Genomic DNA, 13,278 nt, shown 5'->3' with positions numbered 1-13,278 from the left:
ATATTGTAATGCATGAGCATTATATTATATTTGCATGTTATGAGTTCTGCACTGCATCTACATATTAGAGTTTCCATAAATTAGCAGATTATAAAAGCATTTTCTTACCACATAGCTAATGAACTATTAATTATTACCATGTTTTTGATTTTTAATCTTCCTCCTTGATAAAAAGTTTAAGTTACATAAGATGTTTGATCATTTATCCAAAGCTATTATATTATACTTTGACGGCGTTGTCGCATTTTTTTATGAATTGTGATAGCGTTTGGGAAAACTAAGTTCCGGCTTTCTCATTTAATTTGCAATATCCTATCCTAATTGCGGCAATGGACCCTTCTTAAATTTGTTCTGAATGCAAGGCTAACATGGAAAGACAAAAAAAAGCACACTTTTTCTCAATAAAATTTGAGGCATTTCTTTTGCATTTCCAAGCTAGCTTCACACTTAAGACAATCTTAAAAAGGGTCAAATACCTTTTAGCGTTTAATAATAAACCCCTTGCCGCACTTTGGAATTGCAGCTCAGAATATTGAAATTATTTAGTTGTTTTGTCCTCCAAATTGAGCTCCGATGACATCCCATGCAAGGGGTCTATTGCCTGGTACAGATATCTCCATATATAGAACTGCATATGATTACATTATTTCTTGTATACCATTCAGAACTTGACTAAATTACGGATATTTGTCATTGCATGGTACGAAAACTGTCCTTACAGTAAGATAATAGACAATTTTCGCTGTAGGGAAATTGGGAGAGGGGGAAGGGGTAGGGAAAGACAAGGAGGGAGCTCCCTCTCTCTCTCCCTCCCTCCCCCTCTCCCTTACCCCCTCCCCCTCCCCCTTACCACCTCCCCCTTACCACCTCCCCCTTACCACCTCCCCCTTACGACCCTCCCCATTACCCCCTCCGCCAATTCCCCTAGTAAGCCGCTACACAGACTGTGTTCCTCGATTTTATTTTCATTAGAAAAAATTATTTAGTATCATTTTTAACTCAAAACTCAGTTCTACATGTAAGTCTCATTTCAGTGTCCAAATATTCACAAATACCAACGTTTAAGTAAACAAATAACGTTCTACCTCAAAAATACTTACGATTTGAAATTGTACGAATCTTCATTGGAATTCATATATATTCAAAGTAATTCATAACGAAATCGAGGCTAACATTGCAGATTAACAGAGAACAAAACTGGATTATTCTTATATACGACGCCCTAAGGTTTGATAAGACCGAAATGGATTAGTTACCTAAGCACTGATTATACACCATTTCAAAAATGTTGTTGGACAGACTTTTGAAAAGGGAGCTCTGAAACTAAAAGTTATTTTTTATGTGTTTGTGTTTTCTGGCTAAAATACGAAAAAAATACATTTCTAACTCAAAAGTCATGCTTCATATTTCAATCTAAAAGAAAACTACGTTGTTCGGCCGTGAACGTATTACAATTTGCTACGTGCTACTCAGTCTCAGATTTAAGATTTAAATGATCACAGACCGACAACATTTTTTGCATTACTTAATGGTATATACGTGTCATTTGTACTGCATTTTGGCTGTCTACTATTAATGTCTTATCAGTGAAATGAGTTGGATGTTCATTTTAAGTTATGCGTTTCCTGTTCTTAGCGACCTCTTCTATAAAGTGTAAGGAAGCAGAAAGAAATATTAGAAAAAAAAAAAATATATATATATATCAAAAATTGCAGGTGTACAAAAGACGGAAATAATTAAGTAACTTCATAATTAGACCATCTGTTGGTTAGTTGTCTTGTTAGTTGGATGGATGGATGGATGGATGGAGGGAGGGAGGGAGGGAGGGAGGGATGGATGGATGGATGGATGGATGGATGGAAGGATGGATGGATGGATGGATGGATGGATGGATGGATGGATGGATGGATGGATGATTGGATGATTGGATGAATGAATGATGGGATGAATGGATGGAAGGCCCCATGCGAGGTTGCTTGGTTAGTACGTTCACTTGTTGGTTGGTTTGTTAGTTAAAGATAAACCTCAGACTATCAAGTGATATTCTCAAAAGGAATGAAATACTTTTCCATTGAGTTGAATATGCATTTACCTTTCAGGTCCGATCTCTTCATTCAAAGTAGGAAACCCAACACAGCAGTAGACAGGACTAGTAACCCAATGAAAGTCACACCAACAGGTAAGGCTGTCGATCCTATGCAAATGGTTAATTTAATCATACATTATATTCTGGTTTTGTCACAAACTGTTCCTATGGACTTGTACAACGATAGTATTTTCCCCACCAGTAGTAGCATAGGGGAAATCAATACAGTCTTTTCACATGATCAAAAAAACTTACAGTCAATCATTCTTGTGTCTGTTAAGGGAACTGAAAAAAAATAACACGAAAAATTTTAAAATGCCCTTGATTCTCGGGACAAGGTATGCAGTTATTTTGATGTTGGCGTTGGTGTTGGCGTTGGCGTTGGCGTTGGCGTTGGCGTTGGCGTTGGCGTTGGCGTTGGCGTTGGCGTTGGCGTTGGCGTTGGCGTTGGCGTTGGCGTTGGCGTTGGCGTTGGCGTTGGCGTTGGCGTTGGCGTTGGCGTTGGCGTTGGCGTTGGCGTTTCTGTTACTGTTTCTTTTTTTCCAGAAGGAGTTGGTGGAAGATAAAAAAAGAAATCAATGACATAAAAGCAAAACTTACTTGATGTTGAAATTTCAATTCGAAGAAAATAAATATTGTATTACATGCAACATGCAATAGTAGGATAACAAGTATGTTCAAATTAAAGGCATTATGGATGAAGAAACAAACAACAAGGCAATCAAATAATAATTCGTTTAAAAACAAACAAACAAACAATAACAAAATGTACTTGTTGTCAAAAATGTAAGAATGTAACACAGATAAGCCTTGTCTGGATCTTACCTTTTTTGAAATCAATATCCGTGTTTGTTTAAAGTACAAGATAAAACAAGGAAGAGAAAACTGATAATAGAGAAAGAAAAAGAGAGTCTAACAGACAAACGTATTCGTACCTTTTGGAGAACTGAGTGGTGGGGGGTGTGTTGATATGGTTGTTGGAGGGTGTGCTGGAGGTTCTGTTGGACTGACAAAATCTGAATTTACTTGGAACCCTGCAAAATTTCCATCACTTATTGCTTGCAGAATAGGTTGCTTGGGATCCAAGGTATTTGTGGGCCATCCTAACTCTACCACAGCTACAACACTGCCATTTCTACGAAGTAGAGACCGGTACATCATATATTGAGTATATATAAAATTATATGACAGCCTTAAAATTAACAATTAATATTAAAGTAACAATAATAACTAGTGAATATGATAATGATAATGATAATGATAAATTATTTTTATAGCACCCTTTCTATATGGATATAATCAAAGGCGCTTTTATGCAATTTACAAGCATGATTGATGGTTAGTATGAAGTGTAGGCACTGAGGATGGTCACTGCCAGGGTTTCTTTACGTCCTCATTGGTTCTTTTACGTCCCTATGTTGGTTAGTAATGATGAGTGTTGAGATACCGGACCGCCATTTAAAGTGGTCATCGATATCCGAGCCACTTGAAAGTCTAACCATTTGCAGATGTGATTTCAAAGGCAGCACTTTCTCCTCAGTTATTTTAAGATCCTGAGTGTTGGTCTGGCCGGGACCCGAACCACGACCTCCCGCACGAAAGTCCGATGCTCAACCAACTGAGCCAACTGAAATGCTCCAGGTATGCTGCTATTATGCATAATTCAATTTCATTTTCTAATAACTACAATATCAACTCAAATTTATTTTACCATAAATCCTCTATTTAGCCCCCCGAGGGGCTTATTTATTTCAGGCACGTTTGAGGGAGGGCGTATTGGAGAGAGGGGGCTTAATTGAGAGGGGGGGCTTATTGATTTAGTCGAAACGCAGTAAGTTGTACCATAGTTAATAGTAACTGTTAACTATGGTTGTACGCTGTCAGCATGTAATATGATTGTAACTCAGAATTAAACGGAAGCATTACTATTGACCGTCTCGCATAATCTGTAGTGATGTACATGGCATTTTTATTATTTGATTCACCTTTGTTAGTCTCTCAAGTATAATTTACGATTATGTTAGTGAACTACCGTATCAAGACTTTAATAAATCACCTTTAATCAGTACACGTGACTGTTTAGTTGTGAAGGGGGAGGGGAGGGGGGGGGGCTAAAAAGAGAGGGGGACTTCACAAATTTCTTCCTTTAAAAAGGGGGGGCCTTATTAGAGAGGGCGGGGCTTATTTGAGAGGAGGGGCTAAATAGAGGATTTACGGTATGTGCAATGACCACTTAACAATTATGCGTAAATGTTGTTGTAGCATAGTGACAAGGAAACAATTTAATGAGTTTGGTACTAACAAAGGGTCCCAGGTTCAATACCAGTAGACATTCCTATTCTTTTATTAACTAATGCAATCTTCTAAATAAATAAAAAATTGTACTTTTGATAAATTTTAAGTCTCGATGATTTTAAGAGAGAATTCTTTTCGTATTCAAGCAGTGAGCACCAAAAATTATTTTTCTTGAAGAAAGGCTAGCTGTTGTATAGTACAAGGCTAAAATCTTGTGATTCAGAAAGTTTAGCTTGTTTGGAAGTGGAGATGACCGATGAAAGTGGAATCAAAGTGTTGACCCAAAGCAAAACTTTTATTCGAAAATGAGGTTTAAGGCCTTCATTTGCTTATTTCCCATATAGTTTCTATAAAAAAGCCTGACAAAGCAACATTCTAACACAAATGCAACAAAACATCTTTGTACAATTGAAAATACTACTTCAAACAGGCATTTTATCATAGTAGCATCAGTTTCTAACTGTTAAAAAAAGGTTTTGAGTGTTAACCCAAAACGAAAATTGGGATCAAAACTCATACGAAAGTCTAGTTTTTGGCGCTTTTGCCATTATTGCTCATTATTGAAAAAATTTTCCTATTAATATATTGGACTGGGATTGCTTTGAATTTTTTTTTTTTTTTTTTTTTTTTTTTTTTCTGAATAAATGGGGCTCTTGCTCTTGCTCTTTCATCAGTTTCTTGGTGTTTGGAAACCCAAATGAAACACTCCTTTTATACAAAAATTTACATCAAGAGACACAAATCAAAAGTAAAACACAAAATAAATAATTCCAAGGTTGCTGCCTGAATAATGCATTACATATGCACTGGCTTACCTATATCTTATTACTTCACACTTGTGAACAGTTTTGCCTTTCAGGGTATATGTAGTAAGGCACTATTACATGTATACTGGCTTACCTGTATCTTATTACTTCACACTTGTGAATGGTTTTGCCTTTCAGGGCATGTGCAGTAAGGCACTATTACATGTATACTGGCTTACCTGTATCTTACTACTTCACACTTGTGAACGGTTTTGCCTTTCAAGGCATATGCAGTTAGGCACTATTACATGTATACTGGCTTACCTGTATCTTACTACTTCACACTTGTGAACGGTTTTTCTTTTCAAGGCATTATGCAGTAAGACACTATTACATGTATACTGGCTTACCTGTATCTTACTACTTCACACTTGTGAATGGTCTTGCCTTTCAGGGCATATGCAGTAAGGCACTATTACATGTATACTGGCTTACCTGTATCTTACTACTTCACACTTGTGAATGGTTTTGCCTTTCAAGGCATATGCAGTAAGGCACTATAATGTAAACAATGAATTTTTTTAAGCATATTATTCTTTAGTGTTAAGCTTTAACACACCTCCAAGAAAGCAAATGAAAACTGTTTACTTCCTTGACTTTGTATCATTTTTTCTTTGTCTTATTTTATTACCATTTATATTACATAATTACGCTACCAACACAGATCTAGGCGTCTTTTTTAGGCGTCATTTCAAACCAAGACCATTGTAATATTAATTTAAGCAAAGCAAGAAATAGAGTGACCACAGTAAATCCGTGAAACTGTCGTTATACTAAATAGCACTATTTCATGCAAATTCCATTGTTTTCTATTGTTTAACTAGAACTATTTTGTACTATTTAGTAATTAGTGTTTCACGGATTTACTGTGGTCACTCTGGAAATACAGTTCAATTAGTGAATATATAGAATCTCAGTATGAATTAGTCATGTACAACGTAGTTACCTCAGTTTCAATCTTGTTTTTTAACTCCTTGTATTTGTTATAGCTGGGGTTTTCATATTCATAATTGTATGTCAAGTGAGTGAACTCAATGGCCAGCTCCTCCTTATCACATCCCGATCCACCTATTATAGTGGAGAACAATTAAGAACTAGGCACTAATACAAAGCTTATGAAATAATACATTTGGTAGCAAACATACAGCCCTTGTAATTAACTAATAAACAGCCAAAATAGCTAAGGGGAAAAATGATACCTTACTTTTAAAATTGCAATGATCATATATCATGTATTTTTATTGCTGGTATTGTTGAAATGCTGTTATTTGTAAACAAACAGCTATGTTACCCTGGCCCAGGGTTTCTCATTATATTCAAAAACCAACCACGCCATATTTCTATTGTTTGATGTAGTGTTTGAATTTCGATGGAAAACCTAGATTTAACCTTAATGTAAAGTTTGGGGCAGTATTGATATTACCAGGGGAAAGCGGGGTTGAATTCAAAACCCGGGACGTACATGTTTTCCGTCGAAATTCAAACCCTACATCAAACAATAGAAATAGGGCGTGGTTGGTTTTTAAACCAGTTAAAACTTACTTAGTCGGGTTTCCATTGAAATTCAAGACCTTGGGCCTGCCTGATATTAAATACAACTGCTAATAGAAATGCCTACTTACATGTTGAAAACTGCACAAATGCAGTTGCACTAGCATTCTCAGCTATTCCAATACTTTTGGCTGTGCATCTGTAGACCCCAATCATAGAGGCATCAAAATTTGTTAATGTTAGCGGGCTTCCTTGAGAGAAAGTTTGGGAGCTTCCAATCTTTTCCCATGTCATTGTTGGTTTTGGTTTACCATCAGCAGCACATTCAAATGTGACAGCTCCTCCTGATACAGTTTGGTTCCTGGGGTATGTTGTAATGACTGGGGTCTCTGTAATTTAGATAGTAAAGAAATGAGAAACATTAACAAAGCAAAGCAAAGCAAAGCAAAGCAAAGCAAAGCAAAGCAAAGCAAAGCAAAGCAAAGCAAAGCAAAGCAAAGCAAAGCAAAGCAAAGCAAAGCAAAGCAAAGCAAAGCAAAGCAAAGCAAAGCAAAGCAAAGCAAAGCAAAGCAAAGCAAAGCAAAGCACAGCACAGCTGAGTAGAAGGCAATATGAAAATAATTATAGTTTATCATCAATGAAATAAAAGAAAACCTTCCGATTACAGTAACATAAAAACAGGAATAAAATGCTAAACAAAAATAGCACGCAATACAAATAAAGTAGTTTAGTCTTTTATTTACTTTTTCGTTAAGTCACTGACAGCATGGATGTATATAAGAGTTTTGTTGGTCATGGCTCGTTTCCATATCAAATTTTGAGTGTCATTTCCCTGTGTCTACAGATCCACGAGTTAGCATCGTCCCCGTATCCTTCCTCGATTTTCCAAGGATTTTCTTTTTTAACTTGTCTTTTTTTTTCTTTTCTTTTCTTCTTCTAAAATGATTATGTCGAATTCGTTGATGATAAACTTTATTTATTCACGCTAACATATTTAACTAGTTCTGATTTCCAATATAGGCGTGTAAAAAGTAATTACATAAATTTACGATAAAAACTTGCCTTATTACAATAGATCAGTAGTAATCAAATAAGTAAATAAATAAGTAATTAAGTAAATAATTACATAAAAATGAACATAATTAATTTAACTTTGTCATTTATACTATTAATTTTAATGCTAAGATATATTAAAGATATTGTAATAATTTAATAATAATAAAATAAAAAATATAATCACTACTTAAAAATAATAATATACAATCATATGCCAAGGGATAATAGTTTATTGCGGAAAGAGACTGGACATTGACAATTTCGTAGAACACTAGTCACGCAAGTCGTAAGTACACTTGGTTGCAAGTGGCTCCTCAAATATTTCTATAAGTCTGTTTGGTGCAAGGTTATGGAGGACTTTGAACATTAGCTCAGCCTTAATTTGAGATCTATGCTTGACTAAATGCGTCCAACCCAGTGATTTCATTGCTATTTCGGACTGTCCATTCGGACAACGCATGATTACCCTAGCGCACCTGTTTTGCAGTCTTTGCAACCGATCTGAAAGCCCTTTCAGTACTTAGTGAGTCCCATAATTCAGAACAGTATCTAAAATGTGGTATCATTAGTGCATTGTAAACAGATACCAATGTTTCTTGTTTTGCAAAAGCCTTTTAATAGCACTAATACCGGAAGATACTTTTCTCGCTATAATTTCGTCAATATGTGTTTCCAAAGTAAGGTTATCATCTATGTTTACTCCTAATACTTTGGTACTTTGAACTCTCTTAACTACATCATTTCCAATTACTTCATTTGGTTCATTCTCGAGACTTTTATTAATGCGATTTCTAGATCCGATAAGAACATATTCCGTCTTGGCTATGTTGAGGCTTAGTTTATTTGCTGATAGCCACGTTTTTTATACTTTTCAGGTCGAGGTTCAAAAAGTGTTCTGTTTGATTTATTGATTTTCCTGCTGTTGTGTCGTCAGCAAACAATCTAGGTGTTGAGTATTTTAAACAATTCGTTATAAAACGACGGCCTTTTTGTTTGCCGCTTTTCCGCACAATCCAAATATTCCAACTTCGACACTAACCACAGGCGGCCCAAGCTTTTGTCCTGTGGTGTTACAACGAGCGGGTCATTTCATCGTTGGTGTATATATGGTCTTGACGGAGTTTTCGTATTTCTATGTTCCCCCTACTAAAAAAATCCCAAAGCAGCACACTCACGGCGACACCAGCCGCTAATCGGAGCCCAATAAATTGGAAAAAAATAAAGCTACGGTCAATAATTTCACGGCAGAATGAAAGAACACATGCCAATGCTTCTATCCAGCACGCTCAAAGGGTCATTCTTGCTAAATCGTGAATGCTGGAAGACAATTTCTTTGACAATCAAACCACTTCTGACTTTCCACTTAGGCTGGCACGTGAGGCACGCCATGGATAACTCTGCGCCCGAATTGTATGACGGTTACCTTTTCCAGATCCTAACCGGGGTATACAGCGTCCAGTTTCGGCAAACAAAATTCACAAGGATCATGTTTGCAAATTTGAATATAAACTTTTCCCTGTTATGGAACATTCAGCCGATGGCTTCTGTTTACTTTTGTAGAGCATAAGCAAGTATTTTATAATAAGCAACGTTCAAATGACCCGCTCGCTGTAATACGACACCACAGGACAAGAGCTCGGCCCGCCTGTGCACTAACATATAGAGTAAAGCTTGATATGTCGCGAAAAAAAATTTGCTAAGTTTCTAAATTGCTAAAAATCTTCGCTCTATATAAAACATGCCATTATTTAAAGCCTAATTGGTGTTTGTAAAGGTTTCCTTCATTATATATGTTACCTACCAGTAGCTTTCGTTTAAAATACTTACTGAGCACTTTTAGTGCGACGCTGTTTGTAAACGCTTTGCCTGATGTTTGTTCGTCCACCTCGATCGAATATATATACTCTTTATTCGCTTCCATGACGTCTACACGACTCTTCTCGCCATTATTATCCTTGCCTTCATTTATGCCTTGATTGGTGATGTCTTTGATAGTAAAAACTACAGATCCATTCGCCCTGTTTTGAACGCTGATGCTGTATTTGGTTTCTTCTACACTGGCAGTTCCACTCGAATAGTACTTAGCGATTTGCGTTTCTGTGCCCAAGACGTTGTCCTTTCTATATCTCTCGATTTTTAAAAAATTAAATACTCCTCCTTCCAGGTTCCACTCCCATCTTAGTTCAACATTTGTCCTGTTTCTATAATACACAACCAGTGGATTATTCGGCCACTTTGTGAATTTAAAAGAAGCTGAGATAGAACAACAAACATCAATTAGACGAAATTTACTATCAGTATATTTAAACAATTACCATATTTCAGATAAAGCACTATTATTCACCCAAAGCATATTTTTTGCACATAAACCAATAAAAAGCCTGCACGTGATTATTTTCTTGCATGCATTCCGAGAGTAATGCTGATTTGATTATTATTGTTGAGTTTTTAGAATTAAAAGTTACCTTGCTATTTTATCCATCACAATATTTTCTAGTGCTACTGGCTCGTTTCGTATTTACTAAGCTCTAATTCAGTCTTTTTATAACTGCTTTGTCAAGTTTCAAATTTCAAGTTCCAAGTTTATTTTACAAAAGAATGTCTATATTTACACAATTTATCACCCTACCGCAAATAGCACTAGACTAATCTAGGCGGGAGGCGATATATTACATTAAATAAATATATAAAGATTTACAAATAAATAAGAAGATAAATAAATGAAAAACTAACAGTTTAATTACAATAAAGAAACGAAAAGGGGAAAAAAGAGAAAAAGGAAAAATGATAATAACCAATGATTGAAGATCAAGAAATAATAGTTTATGAATAACCGCATTATATAAAGACCCAGTCTGAGACGTTCAAAGTATAATCTAGTCTGTCTACAATGGAGGAATTGTCGACATAGCTATCTTCTCTTCCTAACCAACAGTAAATGGGGGACATAAAAGAACCTGTTGAATTATTCGTGTAAGAGTAGGGGATTGTCTCCCGGTTCAACAACCTATCCCTGTCTGGAGGCATAACACTAATATACTAATAAATCACTCATGATTGTAAGCTGCACGGCTGCTAATAGCGCCTTAATATGCAGCCCGTAAAGTCCTCCACTGCAATGAGACATTCTGAAATGCGCTATAGAAGAACCCCATTATTATTATAGTTTAACGGAATTGAAGTATTAGTACTCAAACGTCAGTGGCTGTATGTAACGCAAAGTATATTATCGGGCAGAATAAACGAACTAAACTACAAAGAAGCCGAATCACTGTTCTTAGATATGCCTAGGATGATTGCGATACTTTAATTAAAGTTCGTTTCACAAACATGTTTCAACGTGTGTGTCACGTCATTTCCCAGCAGTGTGATTACGAGCGATGTTCTAACCGTTTGTTTTCCTGCTGTAAGAGCCTATTTTCCTCTTGCTTTGGTGGAGTGAGAAAAATAGACTCTACCGATGTTGGAAGTTATACTTGTTGCGCCTGCGTGGCGTAACTTAGCAACGTTGTCATGATTTTGACAGCCGCTCTCGTCAAACAACGTTTGGCGTCACGGTGTGTTACATTTGCTTATGCGCACTACGTGTTCTAAAACTGGTTTCGTTTGCTCACGATCGTGGACGGCAGTGTATCAAAGGAAACTTTCTACATCGGTCTTTTGGTAATTCATGCGCTTAATGATATACAAGTGTAATGGAATGTTCAGCATGTGAAGTTTTAAAAACAAAATCGCTTCATAACAAAACAAACAAAGGAAATCCCAAAAATCTGGCTTTATTCAAGACGATACAGATATGTATTGCAAGCAACGTTATTTTCGTATTTAAAGAGCTTCTAAAAATTCCACTCGCTTGAAATTTCTGGAGCAATATACAATGCCTAAACTAATCATAACGTCGCGCAGAAAAAAATCACCGTCGATTTCGTTTTTTATGGCGCCGTGAATAGACACAATATGATATATAATAAAAGCGAAAAATTCTTGCTTTTCTAATTCTGTATTTAATTGCAATCAGACCAACTGATTGATCTCGATTTCTCATCATCACTGGTTACTACATTGATAAGCGACAATATCGTAAAAATAGTTTTCAGAGACCGAAATTAATGCATTTTTTTTGGAGATCACGGGACTCCGTTGATATTTCATAGATATGTTACGATCCAAAAATATTAAAACTCGAATAATTTCAAAACTGAACAATGAAAATCTCTGAAACTTTCTGACCTTGAAGACTACCATAGTATGTTTCAGATAGTGAACTCCGTTTCTCCGGGTCTGGTCAGATTACGCCAAGAAATAGATTTAAAAAATGATCACATAACGTCACTGTGCCTTTAGGGCGTGTCCGATGGTCACGAAATACACGCGATTTAAAACTTCCATCTATCCCTACACTTAATATAAACTCATATTTGGCCAAGGTATATCTGGTGCCGCGCAGTTTGCAATACAAGTAGAGGTGTCGTGCTTCAAAATTATTGTATCGAGCCCCCTTAATTTGACCTTACAGAATATTTTTCACAGCGAAACGATCTGTAAACAACATATACATGAACCTCCATCGATGCATCTTTGGATATTCGTGTGCAAATGGACCGACATTTTCGACTTGATATGAGTTCTTCAATAATGGAAATTCGGCGTTGAAAGAAAAGCACTAGTTAACATTGTAATATTAAGTAGTTTGCATAAGTTCCCAATGATTTCATCAAACAAATATGTATCAGGAAGTATGACGTCGCTCGTCGTTATACTTTTTATTGTGAATTGCCTAGACTGAATATGATCTAATCACATCAACTATTACTCTCATCGATATCTGGCGAATTATTTAAACCAGTTATGAATTTTATATAGCTTACCTGCTGGTATAACAAAGCACAGAAGAATATAAAAGCTTTCAACCTTCATTGCTATTTTAGAGTGAAGACTCGAATATAATGAATCTTTATGAGGTTACAGTCTGTCGGGTGCTTTGTTTGCAGAACCACAGGCTCGGTACAGGCGCGCTAGGGCACAGGTAGCCCAATCTCCTGTTCTGTCAAAGGTAATATTTCTTAGCATTTTAAACTCGGAATTTTAAGGGCAAAAACTGACTTTCTTTGATATCTTCTTGTATCTTTTGATGTTTTGGATTTTGAAGCCAGTTTGGTGCGTTTTTACGGAGTTATCGGGGTTTTTTTCGTGCTCCTGCTAAAGAAAATGGCAACACCAACCTCTAATGGAACCTCAACAAATCCAAGAAAAATAAAGCTACGGCCACTTAATTTTAGCGCAGAATCAAATAACACATGCCAATGCTGCTCTCCAGTACGCTCAAACGATCATTCTCGACATATTCAAATACCACAGAACAAAAGAATGGACTGTCTGTGGCTAGGGCCGACGGATTATGTCGGATTTTATCTGTAGGCTATTCATATTAAAAAGACGAATTTGATTAATTTGATTAATGTTTATAGGTAATGTAGCAAAGACGACGTTCTATAATGCCATGCCGGCAGTACAGCAGTGAAAAGTCACGGCGTACAATGACTA

At 36.3% G+C, this 13,278-nt stretch overlaps 1 protein-coding gene across 1 annotated transcript; it reads right to left on the bottom strand.

Moving 5' to 3' along the window:
• Window positions 1–2,312: 2,312 nt before the first annotated feature.
• LOC148905544 (uncharacterized) lies at window positions 2,313–12,661 on the bottom strand. Its single transcript, XM_089040646.1, has 7 exons — window positions 12,603–12,661; window positions 9,562–9,987; window positions 6,810–7,067; window positions 6,134–6,255; window positions 5,623–5,684; window positions 3,022–3,221; window positions 2,313–2,371 (listed from the first exon to the last, which is right to left on the bottom strand). The coding sequence occupies exons 1-7, from the start codon at window positions 12,649–12,651 to the stop codon at window positions 2,328–2,330; spliced, it is 1,161 nt and encodes a 386-aa protein (XP_088896772.1). The 5' UTR covers window positions 12,652–12,661; the 3' UTR covers window positions 2,313–2,327.
• Window positions 12,662–13,278: the final 617 nt, after the last annotated feature.

Source organism: Actinia tenebrosa, unplaced genomic scaffold, assembly GCF_029948245.1.
Source record: "Actinia tenebrosa isolate PJP-AT-01 unplaced genomic scaffold, QUT_ActTen_1.0 PGA_scaffold7__59_contigs__length_16204524, whole genome shotgun sequence".
Classification (NCBI taxonomy): domain Eukaryota; kingdom Metazoa; phylum Cnidaria; class Anthozoa; order Actiniaria; family Actiniidae; genus Actinia; species Actinia tenebrosa.
The sequence above is the reverse complement of the archived record's forward strand: the minus strand, read 5'-3'. Positions and strand labels throughout refer to the sequence as shown.

Coding starts and splice junctions, on each gene's coding strand:
- LOC148905544 (XM_089040646.1), bottom strand. CDS start 12,651: ATGAAGGTTGAAAGCTTTTATATTCTTCTGTGCTTTGTTATACCAGCA. Junction 3,222..5,622: donor TGTGAAGTAGTAAGATACAG/GTAAGCCAGTAT, acceptor TCTACTTCGTAG/AAATGGCAGTGTTGTAGCTG. Junction 2,372..3,021: donor ACCACTCAGTTCTCCAAAAG/GTACGAATACGT, acceptor ATTTTTTTTCAG/TTCCCTTAACAGACACAAGA.